The sequence below is a fragment of the Taurulus bubalis genome (assembly GCF_910589615.1).
Source record: "Taurulus bubalis genome assembly, chromosome: 10".
In the NCBI taxonomy this organism is placed as follows: domain Eukaryota; kingdom Metazoa; phylum Chordata; class Actinopteri; order Perciformes; family Cottidae; genus Taurulus; species Taurulus bubalis.
The window spans coordinates 26,929,742-26,947,013 of NC_136598.1; the positions used below are offsets into that span (position 1 = coordinate 26,929,742).

The 17,272-nt window shown below is 44.7% G+C and overlaps 1 protein-coding gene across 1 annotated transcript in view; it reads right to left on the minus strand.

Annotated features, from left to right (window-relative positions):
* Positions 1–8,146: 8,146 nt before the first annotated feature.
* LOC306742300 (ubiquitin-associated and SH3 domain-containing protein B-like) overlaps positions 8,147–17,272 on the minus strand; it is a gene marked incomplete at both ends in the record, with an annotated part of 14,640 nt that continues 5,514 nt past the window's right edge. Inside the window, 13 exons of the mRNA XM_079224652.1 lie at positions 8,147–8,284; positions 8,396–8,505; positions 10,389–10,495; positions 10,757–10,901; positions 12,050–12,142; positions 12,231–12,350; positions 12,474–12,597; positions 12,791–12,917; positions 13,005–13,213; positions 13,961–14,130; positions 14,557–14,755; positions 15,433–15,619; positions 16,154–16,207. Coding sequence (XP_079080778.1) covers positions 8,147–8,284; positions 8,396–8,505; positions 10,389–10,495; positions 10,757–10,901; positions 12,050–12,142; positions 12,231–12,350; positions 12,474–12,597; positions 12,791–12,917; positions 13,005–13,213; positions 13,961–14,130; positions 14,557–14,755; positions 15,433–15,619; positions 16,154–16,207 — 1,783 coding nt within the window. The remainder of the gene's footprint in view (positions 8,285–8,395; positions 8,506–10,388; positions 10,496–10,756; positions 10,902–12,049; positions 12,143–12,230; positions 12,351–12,473; positions 12,598–12,790; positions 12,918–13,004; positions 13,214–13,960; positions 14,131–14,556; positions 14,756–15,432; positions 15,620–16,153; positions 16,208–17,272) is intronic.

Consider the following 17,272-nt stretch of genomic DNA (forward strand, 5'->3'; position numbering starts at 1 on the left):
GGTGCAGGCCGATGAATCGATTTTAAAAGCGGTGCTCGTTGGTGTCTGCAGAACTCGTGGACTTGGTTCCTGTTCCTCTTTAGTGCCTCGCGGAACCATGTCCAGGTGGAGAACCCGTTACTGGGACTAGCGGTGAGAACCAAACGTGGCCTTCAGACGTCGTCGTCAGCACTTACAGCTCCAACACAGGCGGATGTCCTATTAGTTTTTTTTAATGCATATGAGAGTCGTGTCAATATAAACAGGATGCAGCTAGAAATTCAGCATTTTAAATATTACCCCCCTTTTGAAAGGCCGACGTTTGATGGAACCAAAGAGGAGTCTCTCCAGCTCGGAGATCAGAACTTTACAAGTAGGGACGTGACGCGGTTTCATCTTTACAAAATAAAAGTCCCTTCCCTACAGAAGTGTGTTTGTGTGAGGCGCTTAAGAACGTTTCCACCTCTTCCTGTCAGACGTGGTGTTTTGTGGAGTCTGGTGTCAACAAAGAGATATATTTGCTCCTGTCTGTCTCCAGACGAGTAACGCAGCCAAACAAACGTAATTGAAGTAAAAACGTCGCAGATTATTCCTTTAAACCGTGACGTGTTTTAAAGGTAAAGTCTCATCCTTTACATTCAACAAACGGAACTAAAGTATCTCGTAATTCTGGCTTCTGTATCTCATAATTATGACGTTGTTTTCTTGTGATTTCGGTATAAAGAAGTATTATAATAACATCCATATCTCCTGTTTACGCCATCTTTATCTGTAGAATCTCATAATGTAGTAGTTTCTTTCTCACCTTTGAGATATGGACGTCCTAATTATGAGACGCTGAGTCATAATTAAGAAATACATAAGTCATAATTATGTCTTTCTAGTTCATCCACAGCTATTCAAAATGTTTGTTTTTATGAAGTTAACAAATACATGTGCTGTAATGTCGTTGTGTGTGAGATGCAGAAGTTAGATTTTCAAACTTTTGTTTTAGATTTTTATCAAAGTTATTTCCGCTTCGCGTGTTTATTCGTCTGCATCAGTTCAACATTGTGTTATTTTTATTTCATAGGTCTTTATTGTACATTATACTTAATTTAAACCTTCCGAGGTGAGGCAGCGTCGGCCATGTTTGTTTCTCAGCTTTAACGTCTGTATGAAAGTCTTCAATCTGTCAATGACAAAATATTCACATGTTGACTTTTTTTTTTGCCTCTAATGTGAAGATCAAATTAAAAACCACTGATGTCAAGAAACCAATGTTGAATGTGTGTTTACCTGTCAACACACATTCATTCATACATACGTACGTACATACATACATACATACATACATACATACATACATACATACATACATTCATCTAGGAAACATGAATGTCTAGAACATTTTATGGCAATTAATCCATTAATTTTGAGACGTGTATCACCTGAAATAATGGATCCTCATATGAAATCTTACAAAAAGTTACTCCTCCTTTTTTGTGCATAATTCTACAAAAGTCCAGCAATGGGTATCGACTGTATTTCCACTAGTTACATGAATACAGTCAAAATAAACTTCTGTCTTTATAGGAAACAACTTAGGTCGGTTTAGACAACAAAACTACGAGTTAGGTTTAGAAAACGATCAAAAATATATATTGACAGGTTTAATACAATTTTGTAAAATACTTGGGTTTAGGGAAAGATCGTAAAATACTTGGGTTCGGGAAAAGATCGTGAAATATGTATGTTTAGGAAAAGATCGTGAAATACGTAGGTTTAGGAAAAGATAATGAAATACTAGGTTTAGGGAAAGATCGTAAAATACTTGGGTTCGGCAAAAGATCGTAAAATACTTAGGTTTAGTAAAAGATCGTGAAATACTTAGTTAGGTTCAGGAAAAGACCGTCGGTTGAGTTAAAATACCTACAGAAGTGTCGTTAATAAAGTACGTTAATAAGTAAGCTACGCGACAAATAAATCGTCGGTTTCCTGGAGGAAAGATCGCTGTTGTATGTGTAAATAAAAACATTTATAAGATACTTCCAGGTGACGGGAATGTTCCTGATCAGTTCAAAACCTACTTTAAAGCAAAGTCACAGGCTCGTTCTTAGTCAACTTAATGTCTTGCTTGCAGAGGTAATTTGTTGATAAGATTAAGAGGAACTGAAACAATGGAGGGGCTTCTCCCGCCTGATTCAATGCTTCAAATATACCCATTGGAGTTTTCGGCCTGTTCTTGCACTTCTTTGAGTTTGGGCATTTTTAACTTGTGCAACTATACTAAACTAAACCTGATGGTGAATGGACAGTTGTGACCCGCAGCTGGTGCAAAAAAGAAAGTTGCAAAGTCAGTGGGATGCATCCTCTTGAGACCATGAATGTCCGCACGAAATGCCAACCAATTCCATATTTGTGGAGAAATGTCGGTTCTGAATCGAAGTAGCGGATCAACTAATGAAGCAATGGCCAAAGCTCTTTTTTTTCTTTGTTTATTGTTCAACCAAACAACCTCACGATAAATGGTTCAAGAGCTCGCCCGTTGCTAAGTAGATCTCGTGAGATCTCGTAAGATCGTAAAAAGCTGACCGCAGTCGCGTTGGTCCTCACCACAGCTGGTCCCCGTCATGCCCCCCTCATCACGCCCCCCTCATCACGCCCCCCTCATCACGCCCCCCTCATCCACTCAAACTGCAGCCTGCCGTACCCAGTCTTCCCCCTGGGATTCAAAGGGAAGAAGGTCTGTTGGGCGTTCAAAGGGATCACGTGGTTGAAGTGGGAGGACGGGGGCTCTTGGGTGTCCGTCATCGAAATCCTGTGCACCACCCTCTGGTGTGCCGCTGCCTCGCCGGGCCACAGAGGAGGAACGATTGTCGCGAGTGATCCGGCTTCGGAAGACTCAACGAGAAGCTCTTTAGTGGTCGGTGGAGAACCGAAACCATGGAGAGGATTGTGCGGGTGCAGCTGTCTGGTGGTCAGTGGATAACCGAAACCTTGGTGAGGATTGTGCAGGTGCAGCTGTCTGGTGGTCGGTGGAGAACAGAAACCTTGGTGAGGATTGTGCAGGTGCAGCTGTCTGGTGGTCGGTGGAGAACAGAAACCTTGGTGAGGATTGTGCAGGTGCAGCTGTCTGGTGGTCGGTGGAGAACAGAAACCTTGGTGAGGATTGTGCAGGGTCAGCTGTCTGGTGGTCAGTGGATAACCGAAACCTTGGAGAGGATTGTGCAGGGTCAGCTGTCTGGTGGTCAGTGGATAACCGAAACCTTGGAGAGGATTGTGCAGGGTCAGCTGTCTGGTGGTCAGTGGAGAAAAAAAACCTTGGAGAGGATTGTGCAGGTTATTCCTCCACTCGGACTTCAGACCATCAGAAACAGACCGAACGGAGGAGGGCGGAGAAGCAAGAGGACGCTCGGTCACGGTGAAGGTCTTTCTGAGGCCAGGCAAGTTCTTGTTGCCAGCTTTGAACTTCCTGTAGAGCTTCAAGACTCTTTGATCGACGGGTACCTGCGTTTGGTTTTCGTTGTAGTTATATTTGGTGGAAGAGAGGAGGAACCTTTTATACCTGATTGGCGAGATCTGAGGAGATCCAAGGTCTGGTTGGGGTTGAGGATCTTCTGCGGTTGGAGAGGGAGGACCAAGGTCTGGTTGAGGGTCTTTTGGGGTTAGAGAATGATGAGGCCCAAGGTCTGGTTGAGGATCTTTTTGGGTTAGAGAAGGATGAGGCCCAAGGTCTGGTTGAGGATCTTTTTGGGTTAGAGAAGGATGAGGCCCAAGGTCTGGTTGAGGATCTTCTGGGGTTTGAGAAGGATGAGGCCCAAGGTCTGGTTGAAGATCTTTTTGGGTTAGAGAAGGTTGAGGCCAAAGGTTTGGTTGAGGTTGAGGATTGACGGGGGTTGGAGAAGGAGGCTTCGGGGGATGAGGAGTCATGTTTTGGGGCTCTCTAGGTGATCCATATGGGCTGGGTTCTGTGAGTATGGAAAGGTGCATGTAAGACAAAGAACAATTTAAATACAATAACAACCAATGGGCCTCAGGCAAGAACATTTTGGAGATTGTCTTTCATAGACATCCCATCACCGTTTACTCCCTTTAGAAAACCTCTCATGTAGTGTTGGTTCTGGTTGTGGACTAAAGAGGTAGTGTCTCTGAGCACCAGGGTCCCTTTAGAAAACCTCTCATTTTACTACAGCAGGGTCTGACAGTCTGCCCCTCTCAGTTCTGGTTCTGGTTCTCCCCTTCCCTCCTTGTTTACTGATGTAGACCATGTCGGGGAACCAGATGAAAGTTCCTCTATGGAACTTTAAGGTTTTATTATTCAATCCAAACAAGAATTCATGACTCAAACTGTACAACAGCTCTGGACTTCTTGTGAGGTTTTCCTAAATCCCAATGTCTTCACAATGTCTTCATAATGTCTTCATAATGTCATCACAATGTCTTCACAATGTCATCACAATGTCTTCACAATGTCTTCACAATGTCTTCACAATGTCTTCACAATGTCTTCACAATGTCTTTTATAAACAGAGAGAGCTCTATGTGGTCTTGGAGACAGTCACCTTGCTTTGAGAGGACGTCTTCTGCAGACACCGCAGGACTTTCCACCGGAGACGCTGAAGTCACAGAGATAGAAAAGGTTCCAAGATGAATAAATAAATAAAGGATATCTATCTCTAATGTCGGCGTCTCATTTGCTCGTACCGTTGGTTATGACGGTGGATGTTTTCTGGTCATCGAGATGTTGGAGTGGAGGTTCTTCCCTCTGCTCTCTACGTTGTTTGTTTGTTTTTTGATGAGAGGAGATTTGGCTAAAAAATAATGAATTGAAAAGTGTACAGAAATACACAGTTATTGTGTGGACTTGCATAAGAAGTTTCTGACTGATTAAACCATCGGAGACGTATCACTCACACAAACTTCACAGGCTTTCTTGGAGCCCAGCTGACTTCTTGCCTCTGAGGCTCCACGTCCATCCGCCCGGGATCAGAGGTCTTCTGCTGGCTGATCTTCGCCTGGACGACGTAGGACTCCTTCAGGAGGACAATCCTCTGCCTTCTCTCCACCTTCGCTTTCTCCTCCTCATCTTCGATTTCTTTCTTCCTCGCCTCTAAGTCACCCGTCTGTTCTTCACCTTTCTTCTTCTTCTCATCTCCTGCACCCGCAGCCTCCTGATCGTTCGTCGAGTCATCGTCCGAACGCTCCGTCTGAGGAAGCTGCTTCGTCTTCTTCCTCCAGCCGCGGATCACAGAGTTGGGGACGTAGCCGTCTGGAGCGATGGGCCATCTCTCCTCGTTCACATCAACGGTTTGAGACATGCGTGATGTTTATTTATTATAAATCATCATCAGCTCGAGCTCCAGACTCCTTCACCCGGCATCTAGATTTAAGAGAAGGTTACAAAGAGGAGAGAAGAGTTTGATATTTTGGAAATTACATTTGCCGTCTGCAGCCAGCAGATAGTTAGCTTAGCCTAGCATTCTTTTGTGGATGTTTAGAAGACTTGAATTCAACGTTTTGTCTGTTGCATCTTGTTTTTTTGCAACCAGTAAACAGGAAGTGACCATATCTGGACTGAGGAGGACGGACGTAGAGACAACGTCTACGTCTACGGTGTTGACCTGTCAATCACCTTGTAGCCCCGCCCTAAAGCATCCCCTGCTTTATGGTCGTTCGACTCAAATTTTTGGGAGTTTTTTGTGCCTTTGTAAGAAAAACGCACGATCAATGAGGAGTAACTTTGTTGCTATATCATATGAACCGTTGTTATGAGGATACGTTGTTGTGTTACTTTGTGTCTTTTTCCCATTAAATGGATGGTAAAATAGTATTTTTGGGCTCCATGGCATCACATGACGGATCTGGACGTTGCAGTTCCACCGTTTGGCCACAATACACAATTCTCTGGGCCCGTTGGCCAAAACACAACCTGCCGATGATTTATGGTTTTAATCTACTTTAATCCGGTCACAAACATTAAACATACGCTATATTCCCGGGGTTGTAGAATAAATAAATAATTATCAATATATAATACTAATAACAAGGATTCAGCAGTTCAGACAATTATAAAATGTACAAAAATTAAACATCTTTAAGGCTTTGGGGGATTGTAGAATAGGTTGTGTCGTTGTATTTCAGTCATTAACGCTTTAAATAATGAGATCTTTTAATCAACACTTTCTTTATAATGTTCCAGAACAAGTGTGTTTCACCATTAAGTCCATTGAAAGAGAAATAAGCATCAAAGTCATTTTGCATTCTTTACAGTTAATATGTTTGAGTCAGTAACTCACCAGGAGGACTTCCTCTTCCTGCAGGTTTCTGGCCACGGTCCAGCCGGTGATCCGTTTCTATAATTCAAATTTAAACGTTTAAATTTGAATTTGAACAACAAACCTGCAGAATGGAACTCACAGCAGAGAGTGTAACACGGGGAGATGAGAAGGAAGTTAAAGTAAAATCATGTGTATTGTTTATGGCTGCAATAATGAGTATAAAGGGATAAAGGGAAAGAAAAATAGACGGATAAATCTCTTCTGGTCCAACTGGTGTCAATGTTTCTTGGATTTAGTTCAGATGTTCTGCAGGATGACGAGTTTTAAGTCGTGTCCTGTTCATCTGCATTTAAGTCTCTCTGTGTTGTTCTGACTGAATCTCTGTGTTTAACTGCTTCGCCCAAAGATGAAAGTCAGCTTTTCATTTTCTGAAGTGTTATTAAGATTTTAAATAGTTTTCTGTCAAATAAAGAAATAAACTAAACAAGTTTTATTGGAGTTGTTCACAGTTTTAAGGGATGAATAGAAACGTTGCTCCTCTGGTTTTATGACATCATCACTTTTATTTAAATCAGAACAAAACACAAATGCTGCTTTCCATTGAATATTCACAATATGAAAAAATATTGGAGCTGTTTGAAAAGAACAACCTTTCTTCTTCACAACGGACGACATTCAGCAACATAAAGATGAGAAGAAGCAAGTTCAATAAGGTGAATGAAGAGGAGACAACATGGCTTCTTCCTGTGTGGACGCTGCATAATAAACACCACTGCATTTCTTTGTGATGAACATTAGAAACTATTTTGCGTCGTTGCCTCTGAGAGAAATGAGTTCTCTTTTGAAATATGTTTTGGGCTTTTATTGTGAAAGGGAACCGAAGAAGTACCGGCACACGCTTACATTTCCTGTTTTCATAAACACAAAGTACTTTGTGTGCGTTCTTGTTGTGCAATGCATGATGGGACATATTGCTCAGTTAGTGACCATCGTGACCATGAAGTTTAAAACTTCTTCTTCTCACAACAACAACAACAACAACAACAACAGTCACTCAGCAACACGGCTGCACACGCATGTCTTCAATGCACCTGAGATAACGAGCAGAAACTCTTTGCATGCTGTTCATATTCCTGACAGTTTATGAATAAAAATGCTTCTTTACAGTGTGATTGTTTACAGTGTGATTGTTTACAGTGTGATTCTTTACAGTGTGATTGTTTACATCTCCTCTGAACAACATCTAAACAAACACAACGTGCTGACAGTCGAGGCGCTGTGTGTGATTGTGTTGCAGTTTGTGTTGTTTTCCTGTTCACACTAAACGACATCAAAGGAGGAAGACGAGTGAACGCTGACGAGCAGGTGAGGAAGTGTGTGAGGAAGTGTGTGAGGAAGTGTGTGAGGAAGTGTGTGAGGAAGTGTGTGAGGAAGTGTGTGAGGAAGTGTGTGAGGAAGTGTGTGAGTAGGAGGCGCTGATCGACTGTTGCGCAACTCTCTTTAGAAACTGCACGAAAACAATTCATGCAAAACGCTTTGTTACGATTGGCCCCAAAAAAAGTTTCCACGACCAAGAAAACATGAACGCTGAGAGTTAGTCGGGAAAATAAAACAAAATGCTGTTTTTCATCTGAATAAAAATGTGAAAAAAGGATGCGCTAAAACAAAATATTTGTTTGTGTGTGTCAGAAGAAGAAGAAATTAATTCGGAAAATAAGTTTTCATCTTTTTTTTGGACAAAAACCACCTCAAACGAGCGTAAAATTATAATTTGATAATTTTTGTGCAAACGAGGAGGTTTTTATAGATTCTTTAAAGAGAGCGTAAAACACGAGAATGGGAACACGGTCACGTGACCTGGCGGTGCTTCCAGGGAGGGTCCAGTATTTGGGGGCTGGAGTCATTCTTCATTCTTGCAGGAGCGTCTCCCTCCAGTCGAAGGAGTGGTTTGGTCCGTGGGTGAGCGGCAGGATGGGCGGGTCCACGAGCTGCCAGACCCCCGACTCCCCCTGCTGCTCGCAGGAGCAGAAGCCCAGGTAGGGGATCTGAGGACCGAGAGGGGGAACCGGGGTTTAGCTTAGGGGGAAGTGGGCTGTATAGAACAGGGCTGTATAGAAGAGGGAGGATAAGTCAGAAGGTCTGAGGAGTGAACCGACCTTTCGGACCACTTGGATGAAGTCCTTGGCGCTCTGAGGGCCGCGGCCCTGCAGCTGCCGGGTGCAGGCCTCTAGGGAGGAGGCGTGGGCCACGATCAGCACGGTGCTTCCTACGGAGAGGAGAGGAGACGAGGAGAGGAGGCAAGGAGAGGAGGAAGCAGCATCAGCATGTAGAACACTTGAGTAAAAAAAAACTCATCCAGAAGACGCTCCAAGAGGCGTTCAATGAAACGTTCAATGAGGCGTTCAATGAGGCGTTCAATGAGGCGTTCAATGAGGCATTCAATGAGGCGTTCAATGAGGCGTTCAATGAGGCGTTCAATGAGGCGTTCAATGAGGCGTTCAATGAGGCGTTCCAGAAGACGTTCCAGGAGACGCTCTAGGAGATGTTCCATGAGACACTCTATGAGACGTTCCGGGAGACGTTCCAGGAGACGCTCTAGGAGACGTTCCAGGAGACGTTCAATGAGACGTTCCAGGAGACACTCCAGGAGACGCTCTAGGAGACGTTCCAGAAGATGTTCCAGGAGACGCTCTATGAGACGTTCCAGGAGACGCTCTAGGAGACGCTCTAGGAGATGTTCCAGGAGACACGCTATGAGATGTTCCAGGAGACGCTCTAGGAGATGTTTCAGGAGACACGCTATGAGATGTTCCAGGAGACGCTCTAGGAGACGCTCTAGGAGATGTTCCAGGAGACACGCTATGAGATGTTCCAGGAGACGCTCTAGGAGATGTTCCAGGAAACACGCTATGAGATGTTCCAGGAGACGCTCTAGGAGACGCTCTAGGAGATGTTCCAGGAGACACTCTATAAGACGTTCCAGGAGACGCTCTAGGAGACGCTCTAGGAGATGTTCCAGGAGACACGCTATGAGATGTTCCAGGAGACGCTCTAGGAGACACTCTAGGAGATGTTCCAGGAGACACTCTATAAGACGTTCCAGGAGACGTTCCAGGAGACGCTCTAGGAGACGTTCCAGGAGACGTTCAATGAGACGTTCCAGGAGACGTTCCAGGAGACGCTCTAGGAGACGTTCCAGGAGACGTTCCAGGAGACGTTGCAGGAGACGCTCTAGGAGACGCTCTAGGAGATGTTCCAGGAGACACGCTATGAGATGTTCCAGGAGACGCTCTAGGAGATGTTCCAGGAGACACGCTATGAGATGTTCCAGGAGACGCTCTAGGAGACGCTCTAGGAGATGTTCCAGGAGAAACGCTATGAGATGTTCCAGGAGACGCTCTAGGAGACGCTCTAGGAGATGTTCCAGGAGACACTCTATGAGATGTTCCAGGAGACGCTCTAGGAGACGCTCTAGGAGATGTTCCAGGAGACACTCTATAAGACGTTCCAGGAGACGTTCCAGGAGACGCTCTAGGAGACGCTCTAGGAGATATTCCAGGAGACACGCTATGAGATGTTCCAGGAGACGCTCTAGGAGACACTCTAGGAGATGTTCCAGGAGACACTCTATAAGACGTTCCAGGAGACGTTCCAGGAGACGCTCTAGGAGACGTTCCAGGAGACGCTACAGGAGACGTTCTAGGAGACACTCTAGGAGACGTTCCAGGAGACGTTCAATGAGACGTTCCAGGAGAGGTTCAATGAGACGTTCCAGGAGACGTTCCAGGAGACGCTCTAGGAGACGTTCCAGGAGACGCTACAGGAGACGTTCTAGGAGACGTTCTAGGAGACACTCTAGGAGACGTTCCAGGAGACGTTCAATGAGACGTTCCAGGAGAGGTTCAATGAGACGTTCCAGGAGAGGTTCAATGAGACGTTCCAGGAGACGTTCCAGGAGACACTCCAGGAGATTCTCCAGGAGACGCTCTATGAGACGTTCCAGGAGACGCTCTATGAGACACTAGAGGAGATGTTCCAGGAGACACTCTATGAGACGTTCCAGGAGACACTCTAGGAGACGTTCCATTAGACGCTCCAGGAGATGTTCCAGGAGCTCCAGAGCTCCGGGCTCCGCTCTGCGTCCCTCACCATGGTCCCTGCAGTCCGACAGGATGTCTCGGGTCACTTGGGCGCTCCGGCTCATGTATTTCTCGTAGGACTCCGACACGCTGAGCTGGCTGACGGGGACCAGAGGTCTGAGGAAAGAGAGACCTTCAAAGTACTGCATGTTTTATTAACAATTAAACAACTTAGAGGCTTTTCAGTGAAAAATATGTAACGCTCTCTGAGAACTTCCATCAAGACCTTCAAACCTCTCGGGATGTAAAACCTTTGCAGACACATTCACGTCGCTCACGTTAAACGCAACTAATGTGTCTAAGGTGTGCATTGCTGTAACTACGGTGTGCGTTGCCGCGTTGCTGTACCTAAGGTGTGCGTTGTCGTGTGTTGTTCACCTGTAGGTGGCGTCCACGCTGAAGTGTGCTGCCGCCAGGTCGGTGACGGGGATCCAGGCGGGCAACGCGTTCCCAGAAACCCACTTGGTCCACTCGAAAAGCCCCGGCTCCACTCGCACCTTCAGCCTGCCGTCCTTCTGCAGACCTGTAGCAACGCAGAGCATCAGAGGCCTTCAAGATTAGACAGTTTTTCATTTTCTTTTTCATATTTCTTTCATATTTTCTTCATGTTTTTATCTATTTCGTTCATATATATTTCATATATCTTTAGATATTTTCTTAATTTTTTTTCATTTTTTCTTATTTTTTCCATTTACTTTCATATTTTCTTCATATTTCTTTCATTTTTTTTCTTTTAATTCTTTTAATTTTCATTTTTTTCCCCCACACATTTAAATGTCTTTAAATAGCATGTAGGTCATGTCTTAGGATAGTATTGGATCTTCGTTACGTGTACTCGTAACTTTCTTTCAGTGAACTAATAACTGACTAATTTATACCATATAATATCTTGTGCCTAAATGGTGCCTCATTATATAGAGCGCTGAGATTGTTCTGCAATGTTTGATGTAAAACACATGGGTATCTATCATATGCAAGTGCCTTTAAAAAGTTGAATTTAAGAAATTATGTAAAATCAAGAAATGACCCCCGACTCCAGAGAGCTAAGTGAACAGCATGTGGTTACTGTTTTTACATCTGCAGTCGTATTGAATCTGCCTGCGTCGAGCCGGGGTTTGTCCCGCTACCCGGGAGCTAGCTGCAGCAGCTAATGCTGACAACACTTTTTATTTTTCTGCAGAATTTTCGGTGTTGTTTACTTGAGCTCAAACAGTGCAGCCGGCGGCAGCAGTTGCTACTCGTGCCACGGCGCCTCTCACCGGCCACGGTGCCACCCAGCTTGGTTCTCCGCCGGAGAGGTTAGCACCAGAGAGGCTAGCACCGGCGCAGCTAGCTAGTGGAGGCGTGGGGGGTTCCCTCGCCATCAGCCTGTTTTTCATCGCGCCTCCTCGGGTGAGTGTGGTGGAGGATTTTTCCTTCTGGCTCGTTCTCTTGAGTGTGCAGTGTTTTAGTGCCGCAGTTTTGTTGGATTGTTTTGTCATGTTTTGTTATAACTAAAAGTGATGGTTCTTGTTGGTGTGGACTACATGCATTGTCCGTTAATGACGCTGCATCCCGTCATACACGTATTTATGTAAACGATATGAGACGGCACAGAAGGCCCAGGTGACTTAGAGCTCATCGAGTAAAAGTTTAACTAAATGAATAAATCCAGGAGGAGACGGGTTCTACCTTTCAGGATGTTCTGTGCGGTCTGAACACATCGAAGAGAAGGAGAGCAGAACACCACGTGGATCTCTGTGTTGCTCTGCAGCAGAGCCTCACCTGCAGAAACACATGTTAACACACGCACACACACACACACACACACACACACACACACACACACACACACACACACACACACACATACCCACGAGGCGGGCCTGCATGGACCCCAGCACCGTGAGGGGGGCGTCCATGTCGTAGTCTCTCTGACGCCCCCACAGCGGCAGGCTGGGAGGCATGTTCAGGTTGGAGCGCACGTATCGACCTGTGACACACACACATGTTAACACACACATGTTAACACACACACACACACGCACACACACACACCCTCAGACAGGGAGCAGGTGGAGTGCGGCCAGAGGGAGGGGAGCTTCTCCGGTCTCACCTTTGCCGTCGGAGCAGAGGGAGAGCCAGTTCTTCCCGAACACCACGTCCATCCTCTCTCCGTGCCGACAGACCAGCAGAGTCCTCTTGGGGGGCCGGGAGAGACCCCCACTGATCCTCAAGACCTGGAGGGTCAATAAGAGGCTCAAGGCTGAAGACTGTCAGACCTCCTGCAGTAAAATGAGAGGCTTTCTAAAGGGACCCTGGTGCTCAGAGACACTACCTCTGTAGTCCACCGGGTGGCGGCAGAACCAACATGAAAGTTCCTCGTCGTAGCTTTAAAACATATTTCTCAAAGATATTATTCTGAAGAACAACCTGCATTGGATGGCAGATGAGACTGAGGGGTGTGTCTGCAGGACTGCTGGTCTCGGGCCGCCCGTCACACATCCCTCTCTCCTTGCTGGTCTTGTCACTGGGCCCACAGCTGAAGAAGGAATGGGAGCTGTGGTGGGCGAGCAGAACCGGATGATTCTTTCTTTCGGCGGTTATGGCACAACATATGATTCTGACAGCAGATGAAGGTCCTCACCCGTGGAAGACCCAGGCGTCGGCCTCGTCGGCGAGGCTGACGTAGTTCTCGGGCAGCAGGCCCGACAGCCCCGAGGCCAGCAGGGTCCCGTAGAGCCAGCCCTCGCTGGTGCTGCTCTGGTCCGCCGGGGACACCAAGACCAACTCGCCGGGGACCAGCTCCAGCTCGTCCTCGTTCTGCGGCACGTAGGGGAACGTCACCCGCAGCGTCTGGGACGACAAAACAATCGTTAAAATTACTGTTAAATAACTGTTAAATTACTGTTGAAATAACTGTTAAATTACTGTTGAAATATCTGTTAAAATAACTGTTAAAAAACTGTTGAATTACTGTTAAATAACTGTTAAAATAACTGTTGAATTACTGTTAAATAACTGTTAAAATAACTGTTGAATTACTGTTAAATAACTGTTAAAATAACTTATTTTTTAACTAGAATTGTCAAAATAACTGTTATTTTTTAACTAACTGTTAAAATTCCTGTTAAATTACTGTTAAAATAACCGTTAAATTCCTGTTAAAATAACTTTTAAATTCCTGTTAAAATTCCTGTTAAATTACCTGTTAAATTACCGTTTAAATAACCGTTAAAATAACTGTATTTGTTTAACTATAATGTTAAAATAACTGTAATTTTGTAACTATAATTGTTAAAATAACTGTTTTTTTTTAACTATAATTGTTAAAATAACTGTTAAATTACCGGTAAAATAACTGTTAAATAACTGTTAAAATAACTTTTTATATAACTGTTAAAATAACTTTTTATATAACTGTTAAAATAACTTTTTAAATAACTGCTAAAATAACTGTTAAACTACCGTTAAAATAACTGTTAAATTACTGTTAAAATAACTTTTAAATAACTGTTAAATAACTGTTAAATAACTGCTAAAATAACCCCTGGCGTCCACCAGAACCATCTAGACCTTTAGAACAAGCCGGGGTTAGAACACCTCGTGGTTGGTGAAGCGGGGGTCCCGGGAGAACAGGACCGCCAGCCAGTCGCAGCCCAGCTTGACCTCGATGCCCTGGGCCAGCCTCTGCAGCGCCTCCAGGTGGCTGGAGGGGAAGTTGTAGGCCAGAGTCACGTGGAGCTGCTTCCTGTGGGGCTCCACCTGGACCTCTGAGGCGAGACGGCTTTAGTTTCACGTAGAGACAAGTATTGATGAGGTTCTGTTATCGGTTCTGCTATCGGTTCTTTTTGTATCTTTTTGTCTTTGTTTTTTTGTCTCTTTAACTCTTTGTATCTCTGTCTCTTTATCTCTTTGTCTCTTTACCTCTTTGTCTCTTTATCTCTTTGTCTCTTTATCTCTTTGTCTCTTTACCTCTTTGTCTCTTTATCTCTTTGTCTCTTTGTCTCTTTGTCTCTGGTTCAGTCCAGCCTCAGACTCACATCGTCTCAGAGAGGAGACAAAGTCTCAAAGTGTTTCTACATGTGACTCCAGTAGATTCTGAGAACTCTGGTCGTCTCAAACTGAATGAAAGCCTGACGACTAAAAGGAGGAAGCAACAGCACCAAGGTGCATTGTGGGTAAACCGTGGTTCCTACCTGCCTTCCTGGCGGCTTCTGTGGCGAAGTCGGCCGCGAACAGCTTGAGGACGTCGGCCGCCTGCTCCTCCACGAAGAGGCCGATGAAGTTGGAGGAGGTGTAGAGCTCCAGAGGCAGCGGGCGGGGGAACCGACCCCACCACTGCTGGACCGAGGTCTGGAGGGACTCGACCAGAGCAGGGGCCTGGTGGTCTGCACACTGAGGGGAGGGGGGAGGAGGAAGGAGGAGGCAAAGGAGTAGGAGGAGAAAGAGGAGGAGGAGCAGGAAGAGGAGGAAGAAGAGGAGTGGGAGCAGGAGGAAGAGGAGGAGGAAGAGGAGAAAGAGGAGAAAGAGGAAGAGGGGGATGAGAAAGAAGAGGAGAAAGGGGAGGAAGAGGAGAAAGAGGAGGAAGAGGGGGAGGAGTAGGAGGAGAAAGAGGAGATTCTTCAAAATAAACGTCTGTCCTCGTGATGTGGGGGAAGATGCTGTGGGCCCGGTTCTCACCACGAAGAACCAGCACAGCGTGATGTGGGGGAAGATGCTGTGGGCCCGGTTCTCACCATGAAGAACCAGCACAACGTGATGTGGGGGAAGATGCTGTGGGCCCGGTTCCCACCACGAAGAACCAGCACAGCGTGATGTGGGGGAAGATGCTGTGGGCCCGGTTCTCACCATGAAGAACCAGCACAGCGTGATGTGGGGGAAGATGCTGTGGGCCCGGTTCCCACCACGAAGAACCAGCACAGCGTGATGTGGGGGAAGATGCTGTGGGCCCGGTTCTCACCATGAAGAACCGGCACAGCGTGATGTGGGGGAAGATGCTGTGGGCCCGGTTCTCACCATGAAGAACCGGCACAGCGTGATGTGGGGGAAGATGCTGTGGGCCCGGTTCTCACCATGAAGAACCGGCACAGCGTGATGTGGGGGAAGATGCTGTGGGCCCGGTTCTTGCCGCAGGCGACCCGGCTCTGCTGCCAGAAGTGAGACAGCTGGTTCTGCAGCGGTCCGCTGGGTCGCAGGTACAGAACGAACTCTCTGGGAAGAACGTCGTTCAGGAACGGGTCGTCCACGTGGGAGAAGAGCCTGGAAGCAAGGGGGTGTCATATATATATATATATATATATATATATATATATATACATATATGTGTCTTCATATATGTACATAAAGGTATATATATACACATATACATATATATATATATATATATATATATATATATATATATATATATACATGTATGTATATATATATATATAATAGTATATATATATATATACATGTATGTATATATATATATATATACACATATATATATATATATATATATATATATATACACATATATATATATATATATATATATATATATATGTATATATATACACATATATATATATATATATATATATATATGTGTATATATATATATATATATATATATATATACACATATGTATATATATATATATATATATACACATATATATATATATATATATATATATATATATATATATACACATATATATATATACACATATATATATATATATATATACACACACAAACAAGCAGCAGGGGGCGCTGCAGAACACATGACGCTCCTGAACTCACCACTCACAAGCCGCCTGAACGCTGCGACCGCCAGTGGACACCAGAGCCTTCAGCCTGAGGACACAGGAGACATCTATGAGGACACAGGAGACATCTATGAGGACACAGGAGACATCTATGAGGACACAGGAGACATCTATGAGGACACAGGAGACATCTATGAGGACACAGGAGACATCTATGAGGACACAGGAGACATCTATGAGGACACAGGAGACATCTATGAGGACACGAGACATCTGGATGAGGACAGAAACTCACGGGTCTGATGAAGAGGAAGAGGAAGGATCTCTGGAGATGAAGATGACGAAAGGTCTAAACTAGTTGAGGGCACACTGGAGTCGGGTGAATTATTTCATTCAGACTGAATATCAGGGACTAACAGGACTGTCTGTCGATCATCACGGTGTCAAATGGAAATGAGTTTTTAATCGTTATCTGAAGCCGAGAGAAAACATTAACATAACATCCAGACGTGTTGAATAAGTTTAGACGTTTTTTGCATTTACATTTTTGACTTTTCAGTGTTGTCTCCAGTAAAAACATCATTTGATAACTGTCCTAATTCTTAATGTTTTGGGGATTTGGGAGAAATGAAATGAGAGAACATGTATATCAAAAATATCATATAATCTATTCATAATATATATGTATATAGATCTCCGGTCAGAGGAAGCGTTGGCTCCTCGTAGATGATTCATATCTTGTACTTTAACACAGACCCTTTCATAAGAAGGACTTTAACCTTCTGAACCAGGAGATTCATTTGAACTCTCTGTGGTCTGGTTTTATCCTTCAAAATAAAAGTCCTGCTCTCTGGAAGCAGAAGCATTGGGCTGTTATTCTACGTTGGTGGTGAATCACCTGCAGCAGAATAAAGATCTGAATGCATGAATCTGTTCAACATAAATAACATTGTGTGCAACACACAGCATATATCCTTAAGGCATCATTGCAGTGGAAGCTCAAAGTAAAGATCTGAAGAACAAGACTTCTTCTTCTCTATGCTGATTGTCATTAAGCACTCTGGACCACAGAGAAGCTGCTGAGTCTCACAGGTGAAGACCTACATGCATGAAGACCTACATACATGAAGACCTACATGCATGAAGACCTACA